Here is a 22,179-nt window from a genome sequence, read left to right as displayed (position 1 = left end):
CGACAATAGCTACAGTCGAGAAATAATGTTGTGAACAGCACTGTAAAGCATGTCCGGAGTTATGGTGAGGCATTGGCGTCGGATGTTGTCTTTCAGCATCCCTACAGATGTCGGTCGATCACGATACACTTGCTACTTCAGGTAACCCCAAATCCAAGAATCGCAGTGACTGAGGTCTGGGGACCTGGGAGGCCGAGCATGACGAAAATGGCGGCTGAGCACACGATCGTCACCAAACGGCGCGCGCAAGAGATCTTTCACGCGCCTAGCAATATGGGGTGGTTCTAATAAAACCCCATGTCATTCCAAGCATGTGTGTCAATTTTTACTTCTCTATCTACATTATTCCGTGGTTTTTTAAGTTTTCAAATTTATACTGACTTCTTGATCACCAGGTACGTTATTAACTTCGGTGTAGGACAGTGGACAACGATACTCTAGATATCAATTAAAAACCCCCAGTCTGACTAGAGAGGTTTCCCTAGGTCATTAGGCGAAGGCCGGAATTGAAAAGCTCATCCAAAAGTTTCCTATCAGGAAATCCTTCAGCCCCACTCCCAACCTGTTGGGACGTTTGTCTGACGAGGGCCGAGTCCTACAACAGACTACACTGCTAATAGCTCCGAATAAGAGGTTTAAAACGAGAAAAAATAATAAATAATATAATGGATGCCCTCAGCGCGTCGAGGATGAGACTCCACAACTTTCTTCGGGTGTTTATTTATGCATTGACGTTACAGAGTGACCCGTGGCCTTGGTAATATGGTGGGTTGTTTACCAATAAAAAGTAGTAACAGAGCTGCAGAGATTGCCTCCTCGTCTTATTCTGCAGCTTCTCTCAGTGCTGTTTTTTATTCTCTTTCACATAATTACATTGTTAATTAAAAACAACACATGTCATACGTAAGTAAATTTTAGAAAATGAAAATAAATTTTGCTACGTTCTTAAGAAGAAAATAATAGGCGATAGAAGAGATCTAGATAATAAAAGACGTTCGTTTATCTGTCTGTTTCAAGTGCGAGGGCTTCGGTAGACACTTCGAGACTGTTTCACCTCAGTTAGCATATTCTACTCTACTATGGTTTCTGCTAAATAAAGCCGCGTGGAGTGGCAGCATGGTTTGAGGCGCCATGTCACGGATTGCGCTGCGACTTCCGCCGGAGGTTCGAATCTTCTCTCGGGCATGGGTGTTTGTGTTGTTCTTGGCATACGTTAGTTTAACTAGTGTGTAAGTCTAGGGACCGATGACCACAGCAGTTTGGTCTCTTAGGAATTCACACACATCTGAACAAAAATGGTTCAAATGGCTCTGAGCGCTATGGAACTTAACATCGGAGGTCATCAGTCCCCTAGAACTTAGAACTACTTAAACCAAACTAACCTAAGGACATCACACACATCCATGCCCGAGGCAGGATTCGAACCTGCGACCGCGGTGGTCCCGCGGTTCCAGACTGAAGCGCCTAGAACCACTCGGCCACTTCGGTCGGCGCATTTGAACGTTTTTTTTTTTTTTGCTAAATAAATATTTATATGAGATTCGCTGTACGTGGTTTGTCAGTATGAAGTTTGTTACTACAATTAGTTTCACCAATGCCCGCCGCATAAGCGGTAGAGGAACCTCGGGTATGCTGTATCCAGTCGAAGCCACCCATTGGTGATCAGATGTCGCAGAGCTACCACATTGTGCGGTTTCTATTGTTATGTTTCACCCGTTATCGCAAATAGACCCAGAAACTTTATATGGCGTCCATATCGGTGTACGTGACTATCCATCAAACGAGTAGCGCATGCATACAGCCGTGTGAAAATGGTGTTGCCATTATGAAAGAAGGGAGTGTACACAACGGACTTATTGTGAAGATTTAGCAGACAGGGCAACATATTGCCACCGACAATGTTGACATAAAGAGCGTGTCTCACTTTCACGGCAATGAGCGGATACATCTCACTGTACGTAAAACATCGCCAAAAAGTCATAGACCCACATCGACCTAATCTAAACCCTCCACACACCGCGGGTTAAACGTCTCATCTGTGCACTCGTCACTTTGTGTCGTCTGAAAAGAGGCAAAATCACGTTTTGTCGGACAACACTACATTCGTTCAGTCAGCTAGTGACAAGTTTCTCTGTTGTTTGGCTCGTTGAAGATATGCAGCTTTACGTACTGATGTGAGCGATAGCCTTTTGCGAGGCACCCGACTCCAAATACTCCTTGCATGCAGTTCCCCTGTTGAATTTTCGCTAAGAAACTCGTTTATATGGGCTTGCATCTACTGACAGCAGCAATTCATGTAGCATTTCGCGCGATTGTCACTGGTAAAGCATGGCACTTCGGTCCCTGTCGATTAGGATGTTATTTCGAGCGCTGTTCACACACCGTGTTATACGGCTGCGAGGTGTATATCATCCCTTGCAGACGTGTTCCACAATGCGCGTTCGTAGACCAACAAACTAGGCAAGTTCATTCCTGGAGGGATCATAGGCACATCCAAACACATCTCTTTTCTACCGTTCTGTCACGTGTTCGCGTCCGCTCATCGCACTGGGCCGATTCCATATACAAGATTACCTCGGCATGGCTTACGTCAGTTTTAGAGGGTAAAATGACCGCCCGTTACCAGTTCTGCACAATCGTCAAGCGTCACACTAGGATTCCGGACGTTGAGTGCGCATTCAGAAAGATTATATAAATTGACCTGGACCGACAGCTGAAAATGTGTACTAGAACTAGGATTGTAAGCTGGAGATGTTGCTGTTGGCGCACAGTCCCTCTGCCATTATCCTACCTAACCACGCCTCTTCGCCTGACCCTAGTTCTTAATGTCACTTGATGCTCATCCCAGATGTCTATTACATGTTCTCCCACGAGGGGGAAACCTTTGGATAATTTACCCATGAAATATCAAAGCAAAAGTTTACGTGAGAGCAGGCAGGGTTCTTCTGAACGGACGAATGTGGTCAGTGTATCACGTGCCCAGGGCCGGTTAGAGAACGTTTTTCCACACAAATGTATTATCATTTGGCGCTCCCCTCCCCCACACCTCCCTTTTCCCTCGTGGCCGGCCGCGGTGGTCTAGCGGTTCTAGGCGCGCAGTCCGGAACCGCGCGACTGCTACGGTGGCAGGTTCGAATCCTGCCTCGGGCATGGATGTGTGTGATGTCCTTAGGTTAGTTTGGTTTAAGCAGTTCTAAGTTCTAGGGGACTGATGACCACAGTAGTTAAGTCCGACAGTGCTCAGAGCCATTTGAACCATTTTTTTTCCCTCGTGCACTTTCACTAATTGCGAATCCCACTGTATACAAATATTACACTTGGGCGTCCCTCTCGGCTTGTCTCGCCGAGCGGCCTTTACTAATGATGATATGCCCTGTATAGAAATTTAAGACTTATGGCATATTGGCGCATCAAGCGGTGAAACGTGTCGCTTGCGCCTTAAGCCGACCCTGCGGATGCCTCTTTGATAAAAGTGTTCCGTTAGAGAACTAACAGCACCGCTGAGAATAATCGTCGTAGAGAAAGACGCGATGTGGATGCCGAGTAGGACAACCTATGCACGAGCGGAGAACAGTAAACCGGAGTCAGCCGTGCGGTATTAGCCGAGCGGTGTGAAGCGCTGCAGTCATGGACTGTGCGGCTGGTCCCGGCGGAGGTTTGAGTCCCCCCATGGGCATGGGTGTGTGTGTTTGTCCTTAGGATAATTTAGGTTAAGTAGTGTGTAAGCTTAGCAGTTAAGTCCCATAAGATTTCACACACATTTGAACACAAACCGGAGTGAACCAGGTCCGAGTCTGTCACGAAAGTTCGGCGAAACCTGCTGTCCGTGGAGCTTAGAAGCAGATGCGCGGCGTCTGTTCCCCATGCTAACGCTGTATCGGCAGAAAAGATTCTAATTTTCTCAAGAGTTTCGACAATGGATGTTACCGCTTGGCGACTCGTGGTCCCTTGCGACGAATCACGTTTTGTAATTCATGGAACAGTTGAACGAGGGCATGTCTGGCGAGACACTTCGAAAACACCCTACTGTATGAACATTTCAGCTGCGGGAATCTCTTCAAGCGTTATTTTGACCAGCTACGTTACGAATCACCTTTATTCGAGTACGATGACTGCCTTCCTTCGTGAGAATAAAATGTTTCAGTGTCTCGAGTGTTCGAAACTGGCTCGAAGAACACATCCATTAGCCACGAAGGCGATTTCACCTTTGCGATATAAGCGACTTTCTGATATATTCCATTCGCTCATGGAGCAAAGCAAACGTTACTGTCTATAAGCGTAGACGAGCACCCTAATTTCTCGTATATTATCGTGATTCCTATGGGATACATGACCGCATCAGACTACCACTTCTTTAGTTTACCCAGCAGAATTTCACCAGAACAGAGTGGTCTTTCTTCTAAATTTCCATTAACGTTCCTTGAGGACCTCTGTTGCACTTTCGTTAGTTGTTTATGAGCTGTTACGATCCTGGCATCGCAACTCTGAACCCGCTATTCTCTATAGTGTCAATGATTGAGGATGTTTTTGTTAGGCAGGACGCAGCTTATCATTGTCAGAAATGGAAGTAACTTCAGGCGTCCGCGGGGTAGTGTATTGTAACACTTGCTGCTCATTTACACACACAAAAAAAAGTTTTGCATCACTTCGGTTCCGAGAGTTCCGGAACGTTTGCAGAAAATTGGAATAGAGACCTTCAGAGGTGGTGGTTCAGATTGCTGTACACACCGGTACCTCTAATACCCATTAGCACGTCCTATTGCACTGATGCATGCCTGTATTCGTCGTGGCATACTATCCACAAGTTCATCAAGGCACTGTTGGTCCAGATTGTCCCACTCCTTAACGGCGATTCGGTGTAGATCCCTCAGAGTGGTTGGTGGGTCACGTCGTCCATAAACAGCCCTTTTCAATATATCCCAGGCATGTTTGATAGGGTTCATCTCTGTTGTCGAGCGATTTAGTTACCCTGAAGGAAGTCATTCACAAGATGTGCACGATGGGGCACGAATTGCCCTCCATGAAGACGAATGCCTCGCCAATATGATGCCAATATGGTTGCACTATCGGTCGTAGGATGGCATTCACGTATCGTACAGCCATTATGGCGCCTTCCATGACCACCATCGGCGTACGTCGGCCCCACATAATTCCCCCCCCCCCCCTTTCCCCAAAAACAGTAGGCAATCTCCACCTTTCACTCGCTGGACAGTGTGTCTAAGGGCTTCCTCCTGACCCGGTCGCCTCCAAACGCGTGTTTGACGATTATCTGGTTGAAGGCATATGCGACACTCACCGATGAAGAGAAAATGATGCCAATCCTGAACGCTCTATTCGGCATGTTGGGCCCATCTGTACCGTGCTGCATGGTGTCGTGGTTGCAAAGATGGACGTCGCTATGGATGTCGGGAGCGAAGTTGCACATCATGCAGCCTACTGCGTACGGTTTGACGTCCTGAGACTGCACGAACAGTGTTATTCAACATGGTGGCGTTGCTGTCAGGGTTCCTCCGAGTCATGATCCGTAGGTAACGGTCGTCCACTGCAGTAGTAGCCCTTGGGCGACCTCAGCGAGGCATGTCGTCGACAGTTCCTGTCTCTCTGTATCTCCTCCATGTCCGAAAAACATCACTTTGGTTCACTCCGAGATGCCTGGACACTTAACTTGTTGAGAGCCCTTCCTGGCACCAAGTAACAATGCGGACGCGATCGGACCCGGTATTGACCGTCTAAACATAGTTGAACTACAGAAAACACGAGCCGTGTACCTCCTTCCTTGTGAAATGATCGGCTGTCGGACACCCTCCGTCTAATAGGTGCTACTCATGAATGGTTGTTTACATCTATGGGTGGGTGTAGTGACACCTCTGAACAGTCAAACGGACTGTGTCTGTGATACAACATCCACAGTCAACGCCTATCTTGAGGAGTTCTGGTAACCGGGGTGGTGCAAAACTTTTTTGATGTATTAACGATATTGCAGACAGTATTAATAGTGACCTCTGACTTTTTACATAAGACACAGTTATTTATTAGAAGGACTATCGGAAAGATAAGATGTGAAAGTGGTACAAAGGTTACCAGCTTGTTTTAAATAAACAGAAATGTTCCGTGCAGAAAACACACATTAGAGAATCCTTTACTGGTTCAGTGAAACAAAAAAAAGTGATTATGGCGTCTGACTTGAAATCAGATACCTTCTGGGTAAAAAGAGAAAAAAAATAGAAATAAAGAAACAGGAAACTGACAGGCTGCGGATCCAAGGGACCCGTGTTGGATGCCCGGTCAGTTCTACGATTTTCATCTATCACGATCACTTCTTTCACCTCTGGCAATGTTTGTCGACTTGGTAAAGGCCGAACTGCACCGCGGTTCTCCTATAACTGGCTGGAGACGTCAGTTCAAATGTGGAGGAAGGAAACGGTATACCATCTGCCACTGCCTTGTAAAGTATTGTGGTGTTCACACCAACCTTCCGATTGATGTAACCATTACCTTATGGGTACAATATCAATAAGACACAACTTGTTATCAGTGAAATGATACAAGTCTATGTATGTAGCAATTTGTGAGGATATGAAATAGAAAGATGACACAGTTGTAGGTATAGAAGGTGACAGACTTCGGTTTATTCGATGAATACTGGGAAAATGTGAAACATGTAGTCAGTCTACAGAGCAGATTGCTTACAAAAAGAGTTGTGTAGGACGTCCTAGAAAACTGCACAAATGTGGGGGATTCATACCAAACACGAAGAACAAGAGATATTGAATGTGTATGAAAAAAGGGGGCCGTACGAATGGGCACAGGTATGTTTGACTCTCGGGAGCCGGCCGAGCGGTTCTAGGCGCTACAGTCCCGAAAAGCGCGACCGCTAAGGTCGCAGGTTCGAATCCTGCCTCTGGCACGGAGGTGTGGGATGATCTTAGGTTAGTTAGGTTTAAGTAGTTCTATGTTCTAGGGAACTGATGACCTCAGAAGTTAAGTCCCATAGTGCTCAGAGCCATTTGAACCATTTTTGACTCTCGGGAGAACGTCACTGAGATGCTGTAATAATTGTAAAGGCAGATTCTCTAAGATAGACACAATCTATCCCGAAACGGCCTACTTACAAAATTTCAAAAACCAATTTCAGGTAACGAATCTGGGAATACACGACAGTCCCCTCCGTACTGTTCCTGTAGGGATGTCGAAGACAATATTAGAGTATTTAAATCTATACGATTACTCTGCAATTCACATTTAAAAGTGCTTGGCAGAGGGTTCATTGAACCACAATCATACTATCTATTTTATTTTGATAATCATTCCTACCTATGTAGGTTGGCCTCAACAAAATATTTTCGCATTCGGAAGAGAAAGTTGGTGACTGAAATTTCGTAAATAGATCTCGCCGCGACGAAAAACGTCTTACCTTTAATGACTTCCATCCTAACTCGCGTATCATATCTGCCACACTCTCTCCCCTATTACGTGATAATACAAAACGAGCTGCCCTTTTTTGCAGCCTTTCGAAATACTCCGTCAATCCCACCTGGTAAGGATCCCACACCGCGTAGCAATATTCTAACAGAGGACGAAAGAGTGTAGTGTAAGCTGTCTCTTTAGAGGACTTGTTGCATCTTCTAAGTGTCCTGCCAATGAAACGCAACCTTTGGCTCGCCTTCCCCACAATATTGTCTATGTGGTCTTTCCAACTGAAGCTGTTCGTAATTTTAACACCCAGGTACTTAACTGAATTGACAGCCTTGAGAATTGTACTATTTATCGAGTAATCGAATTCCAACGGATTTCTTTTGGAACTCATGTGGATCACATCACATCGCGCGCAGAGGCTTTAAGCAAACATTCTTCCCATATTCCGTACGGGAATGGGACTGGGAGAAGTCCTCATTAGTAGTACAACTGGAATACTCTTCACAGAGGATTGCGGAGTATCGATTTACATGCAGAAACCTCGCACAGCAAAGACGAAAAGGAGATAATAGCGAATAGAGTGTGTAAGCAGGGCTGCAGTCATTTTTCCTTCGCGAAATACAGGAATGGAATGGGCAAGAAAATGGAAAATATCGGTTACGTGTCCGTGCAGTGGCTTGCGGAATATTTATGTAGATGTATATTAACTGAAATTGTGGATGCCCCGGTGGGCGCGAATGCGAGTAGCAGTGCTTACCTGCTGGTGGTTGTGGTGCGGCTGGTGGCCGGGGTGGTGGTGGTGGTGGTGAGAGTCGACGCCCATGGACTGGCGCATGGCGGCGTCCATGGAGCGCATCGAGTCGGCCATGGAGGCGGCGCGCATGGCCATGGCGGCGGCGTGCTGCACGTCTGCGGGCGGCGTGCCTGCCGCGCCCGGGGGCCCTCCGCCGCCGGCGCCGCCCCCGCCGCCCCCGCCGCCGCCCCCGCCGCCGTTGGCGGAGGAGACTGGCGAGGCGAGCCCGGTGGCGCCCATGCGCATCGCGGCGGCCAGGTTGACCGCCGCCGCCTGCACCGCGACCGCCTGCAACACCGGCCACTCGTCGCTGGTAGGAGCCCGCTGCGACAGGACACACACCGCTGCGGTTCGCAACTCCCACACTCTGCCACTGGTTTCCACAAATCAGAGCCAAGTCTGCTTACCCGGACTACGACTCCCTCAGAGCCGCTCGCGAACATACTGAGAAGCTTAAGCGCCACTCCTTATTTGGAAGTTCCTCGAGAGATTCCCGAACGAACTACTGAGCCTCCAAACGACAGGAGATTGCCAGGGGCGAGCACTCGAGATGGGACATCTGGAGCAGCCAGAACCGCGTTGGCGGAGGCTCGGCACCAGTGGAAGCGAAGGTGATCTAGTGAGGCCAGTAAACCTCCTACTCTTTAAGGTATCGAACTCCCACGCATAAAACAGCCTCGAACGTCTGATTACTTTACAAATGAGTTAATGTGTTAAATATTTGTTTTTAGGCGTATAATGGAGACAAACTTAGGAAATGTTTGAAATTATGCTTAACGTTTGTTGGCGGTCGCTAACTGCTTTCATTGTGAATGAATATAGTCTGGATAATTTGGGCTCAATTTTAAGTAAAAGCTAGTTTTTCACACAACTCAATGTTTACGACTTCATGTCTTCTAAACTACGTGTCGTACAATGATATAATTTTGCAAGTACATTCTGATACATGCAAATACTATCTGAAGAGCGAGTTGCAAATAGAGTTCGTAGTAAAGAAGTAATAAATTAAAACCTCATACCTGATGTTGAAGTTTTACCGCGCATAATTTTGAACCAAAGTTAGTTTTCGACACTTCTAAATGTTTATGACGTCATATGTGCTGAACTGTGTGTCGTAAAATGATTTAATTTTGCATGTACATTCAGTGGTATATGTGGATAATGTCTGCAAACTGTGTTGGGAACAGAGGCCATAGTATAGAAGTAATAAGTTAAAACGTCAAGCTGAAGTTTCAATGCATGAGCGAAAGCGAAGTAAGCGATAAACTGTCTCCCTTCATCATCTGCGTGGGGTGTTAGCGACAGCGAGTTTCGTAAAAGTTTGAAATTTTGTGTACAGTTTACTAGAAATTGCCAAGTGCGCTCATTCCCAAATACTGGATGAATGGAGTCCGGGTATTTCTGCACCGTCAGTTACGCTGTTTTAACACAAACACACAGTTTCTAACTGTAAAACTTGTTTTATTGTGTTAAACTTTTAATATAAGGTTGTAGCTCTTAATGAATATATTAAGGCAGAATTTTAATTTCGGCCAATAATGACGCGAAGTATTGAAAATTAAGTTTTTGTTGGCCCTGAAATCTGTTAGACAGGCGACCTTCATCTGTTACCGGCTTCCGAGATAGCGGTTTAGTAATATAGATAGACGAGAGATGTGACTCTGGCGATTATCAGGATACGGAACATCTCCTGATCTACACTAACTGTCCCAGTAAATATACACTCGATGAATTACGGTGGTTAAACAAGAAAGCATTGGACGCAGCTTAATTATAGGCTTAAAAAGTTTGATTTCTGGTCATGTAAAAACAAGATAATTTGCAAAGCAGGGAACAGACAGTTGGAAATTGTGTAGCCATCGCCCAGGCACCATTTGCCGATCGATCTGCGATCTACGACAGTTGGTGGTTTGCAGGCAGCCCGAACTCGGACAGAAATAAATACTTTTTCGCCACCCGGAAGGAATAGTGTCACGATCCCTTGCCCTTGCTGCTGCCAACGGAATGGTTACTGCATGCAGACATGTCCTCTACTTTCAACTTTCACTACTCCCCCCGGATCCTCGAAAGCCTCGCTTTCGGCAACCTGTATCCTGAGCTATTTTTTAAAGTTCTCTCACATAGTCAAACATCCAAAACACTTTCCCTGCTGCTACGTCTGCCACCACCGTTTTCTGGTAGCACCTGTGCGATCGTCCAGTTGTGAAAGCCCTGGGTCGATTTCCGGGACCCGGAGGAAGTAAGTTTTCGTTCTGCCTTCTCTAAACCCTACTAAATGGGGAGCTGTTCGGGCCGTCCGTGATGTTTCCAGCGCCGAGTGATTTGTCCAGGATGGCTGGTGTCTCGACAGCTCCTGTGCGAAATAAACGTGAAGAGCCCTGACAGGAAACACTTCTTTGCCGACTTCTATTAGTGGGAGCTGGAAATGGATAACTGGAAGATTGAAATTTTGTTCTTGAGGCTGACTGGTCGAAAGGCCTGAATGTCAAAATAATTTCTTGGACAAGTTTTGGACCTTGTGAAATGGAAAAATCGACCGGCAGCCCTCTTAGTGTGCAAAAGGCATGTTTCGGTGCCTCTGGGCGCGGATAGTGTTGTGGAGTGGATTTCTAAAGTCGGTAGTCACGATCCTCAGCGATCAGTAACAGTGTTCTCCCTGTGCGGAAAGTTTCGAAAGAGTTCGGGAGTACGTTCCAGACGATGGGCGTCACAGGAGCATACTACCGAAACCTCTCGGCGAAGTTATGTGCGGCTATCTAGATGAGGTGTTGTGGGAAGCGTCCTAAGGGGCACAGGACACAGCAACACATGCTGCCTCTTAGGACTATTAAGTGCCCCTCCTCCCTCACAAATTCTTCTGAAATGGCACGTAGTAACTTCACCGTCTTCTGTCATCCCTCAGATATAGACAGGTATCTGCAGAGTGACGACGAAATGATTTTCGTGCTCGCACGTTCCCCGAACATCCAAAATGCAGACGTACGCAGTCAAAGCCTGCACGGAGTTATCCATCGTGGAGAAAAAATGTGGCGCGTGGAAGGGTGAATACATAGATAAGGAATAACATAACCAGCAAGTTTCATCGCTGCAGCCTGATTTGTGCAAGGTGGTGTTTAGCTGCTCGTGGTGACTATTTTACCTGACATTTGTAGAGAGTTTTTGAAGAATCCAGTTGCCATTTCTGAAAGCTGTTGCACAGTGTAAGTATGCTGTTAAATAAATGCGCAGTTACTTCGACTTGTTGCAGCGTGAACTTCACAACGGTAAATAACCGAAATTAAAATTCTGCAGAGTAAACATTTTAATAGTTAGGGGTGAAAAAATGTCATTGGTTAGATATTCAGCGAGGCTTTGGACCCGGTACAAAAGAAATGCATTTTTTACATTCGTAAATATGTCCTAATTTGAAAATGATGGCCGCATTGAATCAACCCGTAAGGGGTGCTCGTAGGGTGTAATTGTCCACTAGCGGGGTTGCATGGTCTTAACCTGTCACAAACAACTTGTTTCACTGAAACTGACCTTTCCTGTTACTTTTATGTCATTTAATAGTGTCTACAATTGGGCTCAATTTCATCACATACTAAATGAATTTAGTTATAGTTATTTTTGCAACTTCTCTTTAATTTATGGAAACCAGTGTTATTTTCTATCATACAGTGACTTACAATTCTAACCTTCTTATCTAGTAGAATTATCGCTACTGTTACAAATCAAACTTATTAGAAGGACAGAAAAGCAGATATACATTTTTGAAATGAGGGACAGAATGCAAAGAAGAAATAGTAGTGGAAATGTTACATCATGCTTGTCTCACAGTATTTTACCTTCACATTCGTTGTAAGCCACGGTTGTGATCCGCTCTCCGTGTTTTTCTAGCATTTTGTTCAGTTTTCCGGCAAGATCAGAGATCATAACAATTATTTAAATTCCCGTGACTCAATGACGAGTTATTTTTGAAGAACTGTATGTTTACCATGTATTCTGTATTTTCTACCTGTTTAGGTCGTTGCGAACATCTTCATAGGAAGGGAAAAGACTGTACATTAGATGGATACGCAGTTCAGTTCTCCTTTGGATGAACTGAAAACAGTCAGGGTTAATCCAGTGGATAGTAATGCATATCCACTAATGTACAGCTGTTTTTTCTTCCTGTGAAGATGGTCGCTACGACCGAAACTGGTAGAAAGTAGAGAACATATTTTTACAGTTGATTGCAAGCAATCGCTTCTTCCTGACACCTGTATCGGGTCACCTTTTGAAAGCGTTAGAATTATTTTTGTTTTCTGTAAGATCTTTGCGTATCATAGATTGAAGAAATGTGCGAGAAAAATTATCTTTTTAACGCTTTGTCCAACTAATCGTCTGGCTATATTCGTCTCCAATAACTCGTTAAGAAGCAACACTTTAATTTAGTTTGAATGACGCTGCCTGTCGCCAGCCTCACAAGCAAGCGCGCACACACACAACACACACCCATACACACCAGCCTCTCCTCTGCCGTGTACCGCACGTGCACAAATCTAATGAAAGAGTCGTCCTTGGTTCGGTAAGAACAAACACTCGTGCAGCACGGCACAACTTGCAACACTGATAGGCGTTTCGAAAGGCGACCTTTGACCCGGGAGACGCATTGCTGTAATGAGAGGGAGCTAGCCACACGCTACTCGTCCCTTATCGAAGGGTCAAGGTGCGGTACCCGTCGCTGTTTACTGTTTACCGTCCAGCCTGAAAATATCATCCCTGCGAAACAAAAGGAATTCCCTGGAACGCCACAATTGAGTATTAGTCGACGCACACCTCATGGCTACACACTTCTACTGATACATATAGAATGAGGCTATGCAAACAGAGATAGCTCCAAATGAGTGGAAGTTATAGTCATTAAACGGCACGTCGAACAAAGATAGTTTGAAGTTACTTCTCATAGAAAATAACCTAATGTTATCACGAAATTGGGAACAATTACATTTTACTTAAAATCAATTTTCAAAATAGGGTACAGTTTGGCATGTTACCTAACACAGGAATGGAAGAACTACTGTTACAAATTTAGAGTAATGATAGAGAAAATAAAATACAGTGCCTAAAAAAGGAGATATTTCTCTAGGGGACGTAGTTGCTAGGTTAGTGGATGCAGAAAGGCGTGTTTTAGTGCAAGATCAGCATCGTTCAAGATACACGGTGAAAGGAGTTGACCAGTGGTCAGCGAAGGCTCTTGTAATTAAGTCTGGTGTCAGCTGGTTGCCGCCGGCCGCGGTGGTCTAGCTAGCGGTTCTAGGCGCGCAGTCACGAACCGCGCGACTGCTGCGGTCGCAGGTTCGAATCCTGCCTCAGGCATGGATGTGTGTGATGTCCTTAGGTTAGATAGGTTTAAGTGGTTCTAAGTTCTAGGGGACTTATGACCACAGATGTTGAGTCCCATAGTGCTCAGAGCCATTTCAGCTGGTTGCCATGCTGCGTCATAGATTTTGCCAAGTTCTGTACCTACACACCTTTATTGTAATTTCACCTCCGTATGCAGGAGCAGGTTGGCAGCGATTTCGATGAATTTAGAGATCGCCTGCTTCATTTTAGTTCAAGTTTATCAATTCTGGAGCTCCTGCCAGGTACACTATCCACGGAGGTACGCTCTTCTGATTAGAAGAATCTGCATCTGCTTGCATATTCCGCGAGTCACCATACGGTGCGTGGCGGCGTGTTTTTGTATCACTGCCAGCCGGTCCCTTTCCTGTTTCACTCGCAAATGGAGAGAGGGAAAACCGACTATCTGTGCCCTTCTGTTCGAGCCGTGATTTTTCTCATCTTATCTTCACAGCACTCGAGTGAAATGCATGTCGGTGGCAGTAGGATTGCTAGGAAGCATGTCGCAGTTGCCGGTTCTCTAAAACTTCTCAATACTGTTTCGCGAAAAGAAAGCGTTCTTCTCTCCACGGATTCCCATTTAATTTCGCGGAGCATTTCCGTAATACTCGCACGTTGATCGAACCTACCGGTACCAAATCTAACTGCACGCCTCTTAACTGCTTCGATGCCTTTCTTTAATCCGACCTGTTAGAGATCCCAAACACTTGAGTAGTACTCAAGAATGGGTCATAAAGGGTCATGTATGTGCCACCAATATTACAGAATATATTTACTCCGGTTATGTTCTTCTAATTACGATTCCAAATTTCGAAAGTGCAGATCGAGCATACGGGAACGGAATTTAAGGCACTGCGTTCTTGCAGTGTAGAATATGATAATTACAATGTAAGAATCCAGTGTCACATAGCTGGCCTGCTAGCCCGCTGTCTGCAGTTGGAACCTCAAATCAATCGTCACCCACATTTTAATGGCTTTCGAAACCGTTGGCGAAGTGCCAGGCGTCTTCAGTCAATTCCGACAGTCCGTTCTCAACAGATCCAATGTCTGATTCAATCCTGAAAGTTGAAACGTTAGGAAGTTACGGCTGTAAAAAAATGTGCCAGGAATTAAAGGTATTACAAATGGAAAGCCTGTCCCTATTCTCTCATTTTCTTCTACCTCTTTGGTATTTAGGCCTCTAAGGGAAAAAAGTGTTTGATCCCCATTTTATTACATATATAAGTTTCTATTCTTGTATTTAACAATTCTTAAAAATTTTGTAACAGAGGTTCTTTCCACACATCGTACAAGGTGTCTCAAACATTTAGGGTCAACCTTTTATCCATGGTAGACGACCCTAAACTACTAATGGTGGAAACCAACATTTAGTTTTTTCGTACAATTTTCACACGTATAGCTACTAGAAACTGTCCAAAGAAGCAACCGCAATTCTCAATGAACTCATTACAACGTAATGAACTTACGGAACTGAAAAAAATCGCTTGAGGTCGGTACTCGCGCACGTCGCTTACAACAAGAGCGTACTTTCTGCTTCACTATTATTCGCCACGCTGTTTCCTTCTTAGCATGCATGATACAGGCAACTTTACATGCGGTTATTGATGAACCTTCTCCCGCATTATCGAACACCGTCTCCTTAAATTCTACTGTGAGAACAATTGTCTGTCGAGAATCTTGCTAGCCCTCTGCTGCTTCACTGCTCCGATTCGGAGTAATATATTTATTTGGTGCAATATATTTACTCCAACCAGGATGACGCCCATTACGAAACTGTCCTTCATAAAATCATTCCGCTTTCCGACACGGCACTTCGCACATTCCTATATTAAAAGCGTGTCTGTAACGAGTAATGCTCCATTTTCGACAAATCGCTCTGAGTTGTAAACAGTAGAGAACACCGTGGACTCGTCACCTACTATTTTCCACTGCTTTTCGAGGTAACACAATGGGCGTTGATTATCATGCAGCATGAACTGTTCACAAATATCTGCGTCTGCTCATTCGAGATTTCTTACTGCCGAGAATACTCAATTCTGACCACTGGAAGACTATTTCAAATGGCCTACTTCCATCTGTATAATGTTGGGACACGACACTTTTGCATCAAGGACGACAGCAGGTCGTCACGTAGCATAAGCGGCAGGATTGACAAAATGTCTGCTTATCGTGGAAGGTCTCATGTTTGGGTAGGCATCTGGAGACGGCAACAGTGGGTATCCTCTCGTCATCGCCACAACCGTGCACTAATTTCTACAGGCAGAAGACAAGCAGGGACATGTCCAGGCTACTGTACCTGCGGCCCGACGGCAGGGCTGGCCACGCCGGACTGCCCCACGATGGCGGCCATGGCAGCCATGCGGCTCGCGTTGTGCAGGTCTTCACCGTAGCCTGCCATCTGATGTAGCCCGTTGTTCGGCCGCAGCAGCTCGCCCAGCTTTCCCGGCCCGTTGTTGTTGTTGTTGTTGTTCAGCAGCCCAGGACCTGTAACCACCATAGCACTCACATCTAGGGCAAATGCAGCCAGAAAAAGCTCACCAACTGGTGCAGCCTGCAGTTGGGCTGGATAAGTTGGCCCAACCAGCTTTTATTGTTGTTGTTGTTCATCAACCTAGAAACAGGAACCAATCAGCCCCTTATATCCAGAACAAAAACAGTTGCCAGTCATCTGTTGCAGCCCATGGTTGAGTAAGCTGCTGAGTTGCCTAGCTTGTCCAGCTCATTGTTGTTTTTGTTACCTTTTCGTCATTTGTTCTGTTTTGGATTGGATTGTTTGGGGGAGGAGACCAGACAGTGAGGTCATCGGATTAAGGAAGGACGGGGAAGGAAGTCGGCCGTGCCCTTTCAAAGGAACCATCCCAGCATTTGCCTGGAGCGATTTAGGGAAATCACGGAAAACCTAAATCAGGATGACCGGACGCGGGATTGAACCGTCGTCCTCCCGAATGCGAGTCCAGTGTGCTAGCCACTGCACCACCTCGCTCGGTGTTCTGTTTTCCGTCGTTCCTTAGTTGCTTCAAAATTCATGTAAGGATGTTCCGTCTATGCAACTAAATGAAAGGCAGTTTGTTTATTGCCATACGCCCTTCTTTTTACTTGTGAAGCATCTTCAGTGGTCTGTAATACATGCTTCTTTGTATACATATAACAAAAGTGTTGTTACGCAGTAGTTACAATATGTTACTATGTTACATTTTGTGATGTTTTTCTCTTTGTTTTTCAGATTAAATTCAACTTTTGCGGCAAAAATTTTGTGAGGTGAAATTATCGCCCGGTGCTACATTTCCAGTGCAGTTAGCCCAAATGTGTGGTCCTGGAGAAGTGTTCATTAGTCCCCTTGCTCCAGCTGGCAGATTTCTGGCGCTTTTTCACACCCATTTGTTACAATACGTCACTTACATCACTTGCACTTTTCATTTTGTGAGCACCACGTGTGTGTTTACGGTGTGTAGCGTTACCAACCGTCGTTGTGTTTACACATAACAAAACACACACACACACACACACACACACACACACACACACACACACACACACGCAGGCACGCATGCACACAAAACAAATGAAAAATATCAAACCACACAAACAACAAAAAACCAAAGGCGAAAGATAAACACAAAGTGACAGTTGGAAACACGGCTAACACGTATGTTGATTAGAAAATGAAAAGTGCAAGTGATGAAAGTGATGTGTTGTAACAAATGTGGGTGAAAAAACGCCGAACGTCGGCTAGCTGGAGCAAGGGGACTAATGAACACATTTCCAGGACCACACATATGGATTAACAGCACTGGAAATCGTAGGTAACAACGAACGACAAATCCACCTCATGACATTTGTGATACAAAAATTGATTCAAATATGGAAAACAAGAAAAAAAGTGACATAGTGAAATATAGAAACGTATTATAACTACTAAATAGTGCATTTATTACATGTATGAAAAGAAACATCTATTACAGGCCACTAAAATGGCTCACAAATAAGAAAAGCGAAACGCGCATGACAGAAACAAATAGCCCTTCATTTAGTCAGATAGACGGAGCATACCTCCATGAATTTCTTGTCTTCGTTGTTGTTGTTGCTGTTGTTGGCAGCCTGGGACCTGCAACCACCTGGCCACCTACATCTAGAGCAAAAACAGACTGCCGTCTGGTGCCAGCCACTGCTGGACCACTGCAGCTCGTTCAGTTTCCCCGTCTCATGGTGTCTTTGTTGTTCGTGTTTTTGTTGTAAGGGCAACCACGGACCTTCAACCACTCGAACGCTTATGTCTAGAGGGAAAGGGGTATGTCGTAGGCCACCATCTGATACAACCCATTGTTGAGGTGCAGCAACTCACTCTTCTAGCCCGGCCTATTGTTATTGTTCTTATCTAGCAGCACTAGTTTTTCAACCACACAAGCATTGACATCTAGAGGAAATGTAGCCTGCTCCAGCCTACGATCTTGTGCCGCAATCTGCTACAATGCAGCGGCTCGTTTAGATTGTCTGGTCCACTGTTGTTGTCCGATTTCAGCAGCTGAGCACTGACATACATTGCGAAGACAGTGTACTGTAGTTCATCATTCGCTGCTGTACACTGTTGGGCTACAGCTGCTCACCGAGTTTGCCCTCCCCCTTGTTACTGTTGTTCAGCATCCCGCTACCTGAATCCGGGATACGATACGTCCAGTTATATCATCGAGGCACCCTGACCATCCTTATCTACCTAAAAGTTCCTTCCAAATCATTTGTAAGAAAAGCAGAAAACCCCATCTCTAATATGTTGTCTGGCAAAATGATGACGAACATTATAAGTCAAACACTGGTGGACCACCAGGAACAGAATGACAAGCAATGGTCTTCATCGCCCTGTTGACTGGCGCCTCCAAGACGTTACAGAGACATGAAGGGGAAGTAGGCTTCCCGTTTTTCGAGATGCAGAGCAGGGCACTCAATCTTCCAGTGGTAAGCGTATTTTGTGCAGGTGGTGGCCAACAAGTCGTAAGTATCTGCAGGAAGTCATATCTGAAAACGCGAAGAGCTTGTGATAAAATTATTCTTTATTTGCAACTGGTTTAGGTGATCAGATCTACAGGTATCATAACATTATTTAAAACAACCTAAATGGCAACGTCCTTAGTGTGGTGTCAGATAAAATAAAATCCATCTTGCGTCAGGTATTAGTTGCGATCAATACTTAAAAAAAATTAAAAAGTTAGCAGTAAAATTTAGTAACACAGTTAATCAGTCTTCAGATGCTGTTGGACTCAGGTTCCAGCAGTTCTGTTTGGACGCACTCTACAGTATGAAAAGTCATGTTCTCCTTCTTTCCTTCAGCAAGAGCGAACATAAGCTCACCGGACAAAATATTAGTGGCGTAATCACACGCGACAGATCGGTAGGAACCAGCTTCCATGTTCGGTGGTATCGAGGCACACTGTCGAACGGGTGAACAAGGAATAGGGTACCGTTTAACACAGTGGGCGTAATAATATCCTGACCGACAGCGACCGGATACGAGTGTTACGTGTTGACAGTGATAATCCGTTTCGATCCCGACGGGAAAACCAGCTGCCAGTGAATGGAGTTCATCTTAACCACCTTACGAGTGATCACAGCGAAGGGAACAGCCTTAAATAGACGTATGAGGCCGGGTACCTAGCAGAAGGCCATTTTTCACACCGGAACGTAAAGCTGTTCCTTTTCAATGGGCCGAACGACACTGAAACCGGACAGTAACTTACTGGAAGAATGCAGTGTGCGCTGACAAGTCACGGTTTTGGCGCTTCTCAAATGATACAGCCGAGCAGTCTCAGGCGCTGCAGTCATGGACTGTGCGCCTGGTCCCGGCGGAGGTTCGAGTCCTCCCTCGGGCATGGGTGTGTGTGTTTGTCCTTAGGATAATTTAGGTTAAGTAGTGTGTAAGCTTAGGGACTGATGACCTTAGCAAATGAGTCCCATAAGATTTCACACATCTGAACATTTTTTCTAATGATACGTGATGTCGAGTGCACCCATGTGGCGTTCAAGTCACACTGTGTGGAGGTTTCAGTTCATGTCGGAGCTGTTTATCTGCTGTTTTTGGAGTGTTTTTCGTGCAACGACTTGGCTCACTCATTCACGATACAGTGAACAGGAACAAAGATATTTATTTCGATCGTTTCCTCGACATTTTCGCTATCAGTGCGCTGTGGGAATTTCCGTCTTCGAAGATGACAACAGCCGTGTTCAGAGGGCTACATACACACACGTTTGAGGTGTGACGAACTGTGAGGCACCCCACTGCAACTACGGGTGGCGCGCTAGACCGCCCGATGTTAATGCCACAGGAAATGCCTGGGACCATTTAGGACAGCGAGTGAAACGTATCAGTCGACTTCCTCGCAGTCTGCCAGCTCTACGGTATCTGATCGTGAACCAGTGTCTTCTACATCTACATCCATATTCCGCAAGCCACCTGACGGTGTGTGGCGGAGGGTACCTTGAATACCTCTATCGGTATCTCTTCTATTCCAGTCTCGTATTGTCCGTGGAAAGAAAGATTGTCAGTATGCCACTGTATGGGCTCTAATCTCTCTGATTTTATCCTCACGGTCTGTTCGCGAGATATACGTAGGAGGGAGCAATATACTGCTCGACTCCTCGGCTAAGGTATGTTCCCGAAACTTCAACAAAAGCCCGTACCGAGCTACTGAGCGTCTCTCCTGCAGAGTCTTCCACTGCAGTTTATATACCATCTCCGTAACGCTTTCGCGATTACTAAATGATCCGTTGGATCTTCTCTATCTCTTCTGTCAACCCTATCTGGTACGGATCCCGCACCGGTGAGCAGTATTCGAGCAGTGGGCGAACAAGCGTACTGTAACCTACTTCCTTTGTTTTCGGACTGCATTTCCTTAGCATTCTTCCAATGAATTTCAGTCTGGCATCTGCTTTGCCAGGTTAATATGGCTTACCTGAAGAAAAGTGTGGGCTCTCTTCCTCGCCGCACTGAGGCCATTGTCGAAGTTGGAGCGTAGTTATAGGGGGTCCCCTAAGTTTTTCGTCCGGTGAGCTTATTACAATTGGGAGTTAAACGTATAAAAGTGGAGGAGTGTACAATTTTTTTCCCAAATTTATAAAACATACATAACCCACTTTCTAACACTTTTGAGTGGGTGTATTAAGACTAACTATCTCTGCTATTAGCACTACAGAAGTGGTTTATTAATGCATGCATACTACCTATTTATTAAGCAGCTTTTGCTGTATGTGAATGATCGGCCTCTTAGCCTCTCTGGAATCCTGCCAGAGAGTTGCCCGTCCCTAGCCACGTGGAGGCAGGCCGCTACTACTCTTTTATTCCCCCCACCACCATACTGATCTAACTACAACTACTAGCTACTATGAATCGAAGACTTAAACAAACGTAGTATTTACATATTTACAATTGCGCATTTGTTCTGAAGCGCATTTACTCTCTCCCAAGGTAGGCTCGCTGGGCCTCCCTTGAGATTTTGTTTACCAGTTTTGCGAAATTGCTGAACAATTCGCTTTTTGTCAATATTTCGTTAACATTTCTTGTTTGCAGAAGCTGCCTCTGTACTGAGACAGCCTGTTCGTATATTGGGCACTCAAAGACTGTGTGGTCTGGCGATCCTTCGTGGGCACCGCAGTCACACTCTGGTGTTGGCCTTTTCCCTATTTTATGCAGGTACGTGGGGTAGGGACCGTGTCCTGTAAGGAAGCGAACTAGGCCCTGTGAGGGCTTCATTATCTTGTTCTTTAGTCTTCCCCTTACTGTGGATAGAAACCCGTGGACTCTACGGCCTGTACTGGACGCATCCCATTCGTCCTGCCAAATGTCAAGCACTTTTTCTAGGATGGCTTTGACGCTTACCAGAGGAATGCCCGTTATATTTTGCACCATGTCGATGTTCTGTTTGCGCAGCCAGTAGAAGGCTGCGTGCTCCCTTATTATTAGGTCTAGTGGACATAGACGCATAATTAGCAATAGTGCATCGGTTGGACTTGTGTTGGGAGGAGTGTGCAGTTAAATTGGAATAGCACTTAGAGTGTAGAGTACGTACCAGTGGCGGTGCCGGGCTCGGAGCCGGTGGAGGAGAGTCGGCCGCCGCCGGACGAGGAGTCGGACTGCGCCGACGGGCTGGCGCACATGGAGCTGGGCCCGCCCGCGGCGCCGGCGCCGCCCCCGCCGCCCACGCCGGGCACGCCGACGCCGACGCCCACGCCGCCCAGGCCAGCCAGCCCGCCGGAGGACGCGGCGACGGCAGCCGCCGCCAGCAGCGACTCGCGCTCGCGGCGCTCGGCGGCCGCGCGGCTCAGCACGTACTGCGCCGCGAACTGGTGCTTCGGGTCCATGCGCATGTGCTCCATGTGGCTCAGCAGCCCTGCGCAGTCAGTAGTATTGTGTCAGCTTTTTGGGTGGGCATCACTCTTCTGACAGGTTTGACGCGTCCCGCATCGAATTCCTCCCCCGTCTCAGAGCAGAACTTCCACCCAAAGTCCACAGTTATTTGTAGAATGTATTCCAATCTCTGTGTTCTACACTTTCTGCCCTCTAGTAGTGTGGAAATTATTGCTTCGTGTCCTGTCATCCCTTGTCGTGTGTCTCGTGTTTT

The 22,179-nt window shown here is 46.0% G+C and overlaps 1 protein-coding gene across 1 annotated transcript in view; it reads right to left on the bottom strand.

The window, feature by feature from the left end:
* LOC126298617 (zinc finger and BTB domain-containing protein 24-like) overlaps positions 1-22,179 on the bottom strand; it is a 972,133-nt gene that overhangs the window by 9,423 nt on the left and 940,531 nt on the right. The window contains exons 12-14 of the mRNA XM_049990024.1: positions 21,628-21,948; positions 15,870-16,057; positions 8,174-8,497 (exon numbers count right to left, since the gene is read on the bottom strand). Coding sequence (XP_049845981.1) covers positions 8,174-8,497; positions 15,870-16,057; positions 21,628-21,948 — 833 coding nt within the window. The remainder of the gene's footprint in view (positions 1-8,173; positions 8,498-15,869; positions 16,058-21,627; positions 21,949-22,179) is intronic.

This window comes from Schistocerca gregaria, chromosome X, assembly GCF_023897955.1.
Source record: "Schistocerca gregaria isolate iqSchGreg1 chromosome X, iqSchGreg1.2, whole genome shotgun sequence".
In the NCBI taxonomy this organism is placed as follows: Eukaryota; Metazoa; Arthropoda; class Insecta; order Orthoptera; family Acrididae; genus Schistocerca; species Schistocerca gregaria.
Note: the sequence above shows the minus strand (reverse complement) of the source record. Positions and strands in the feature narration are given on the sequence as shown.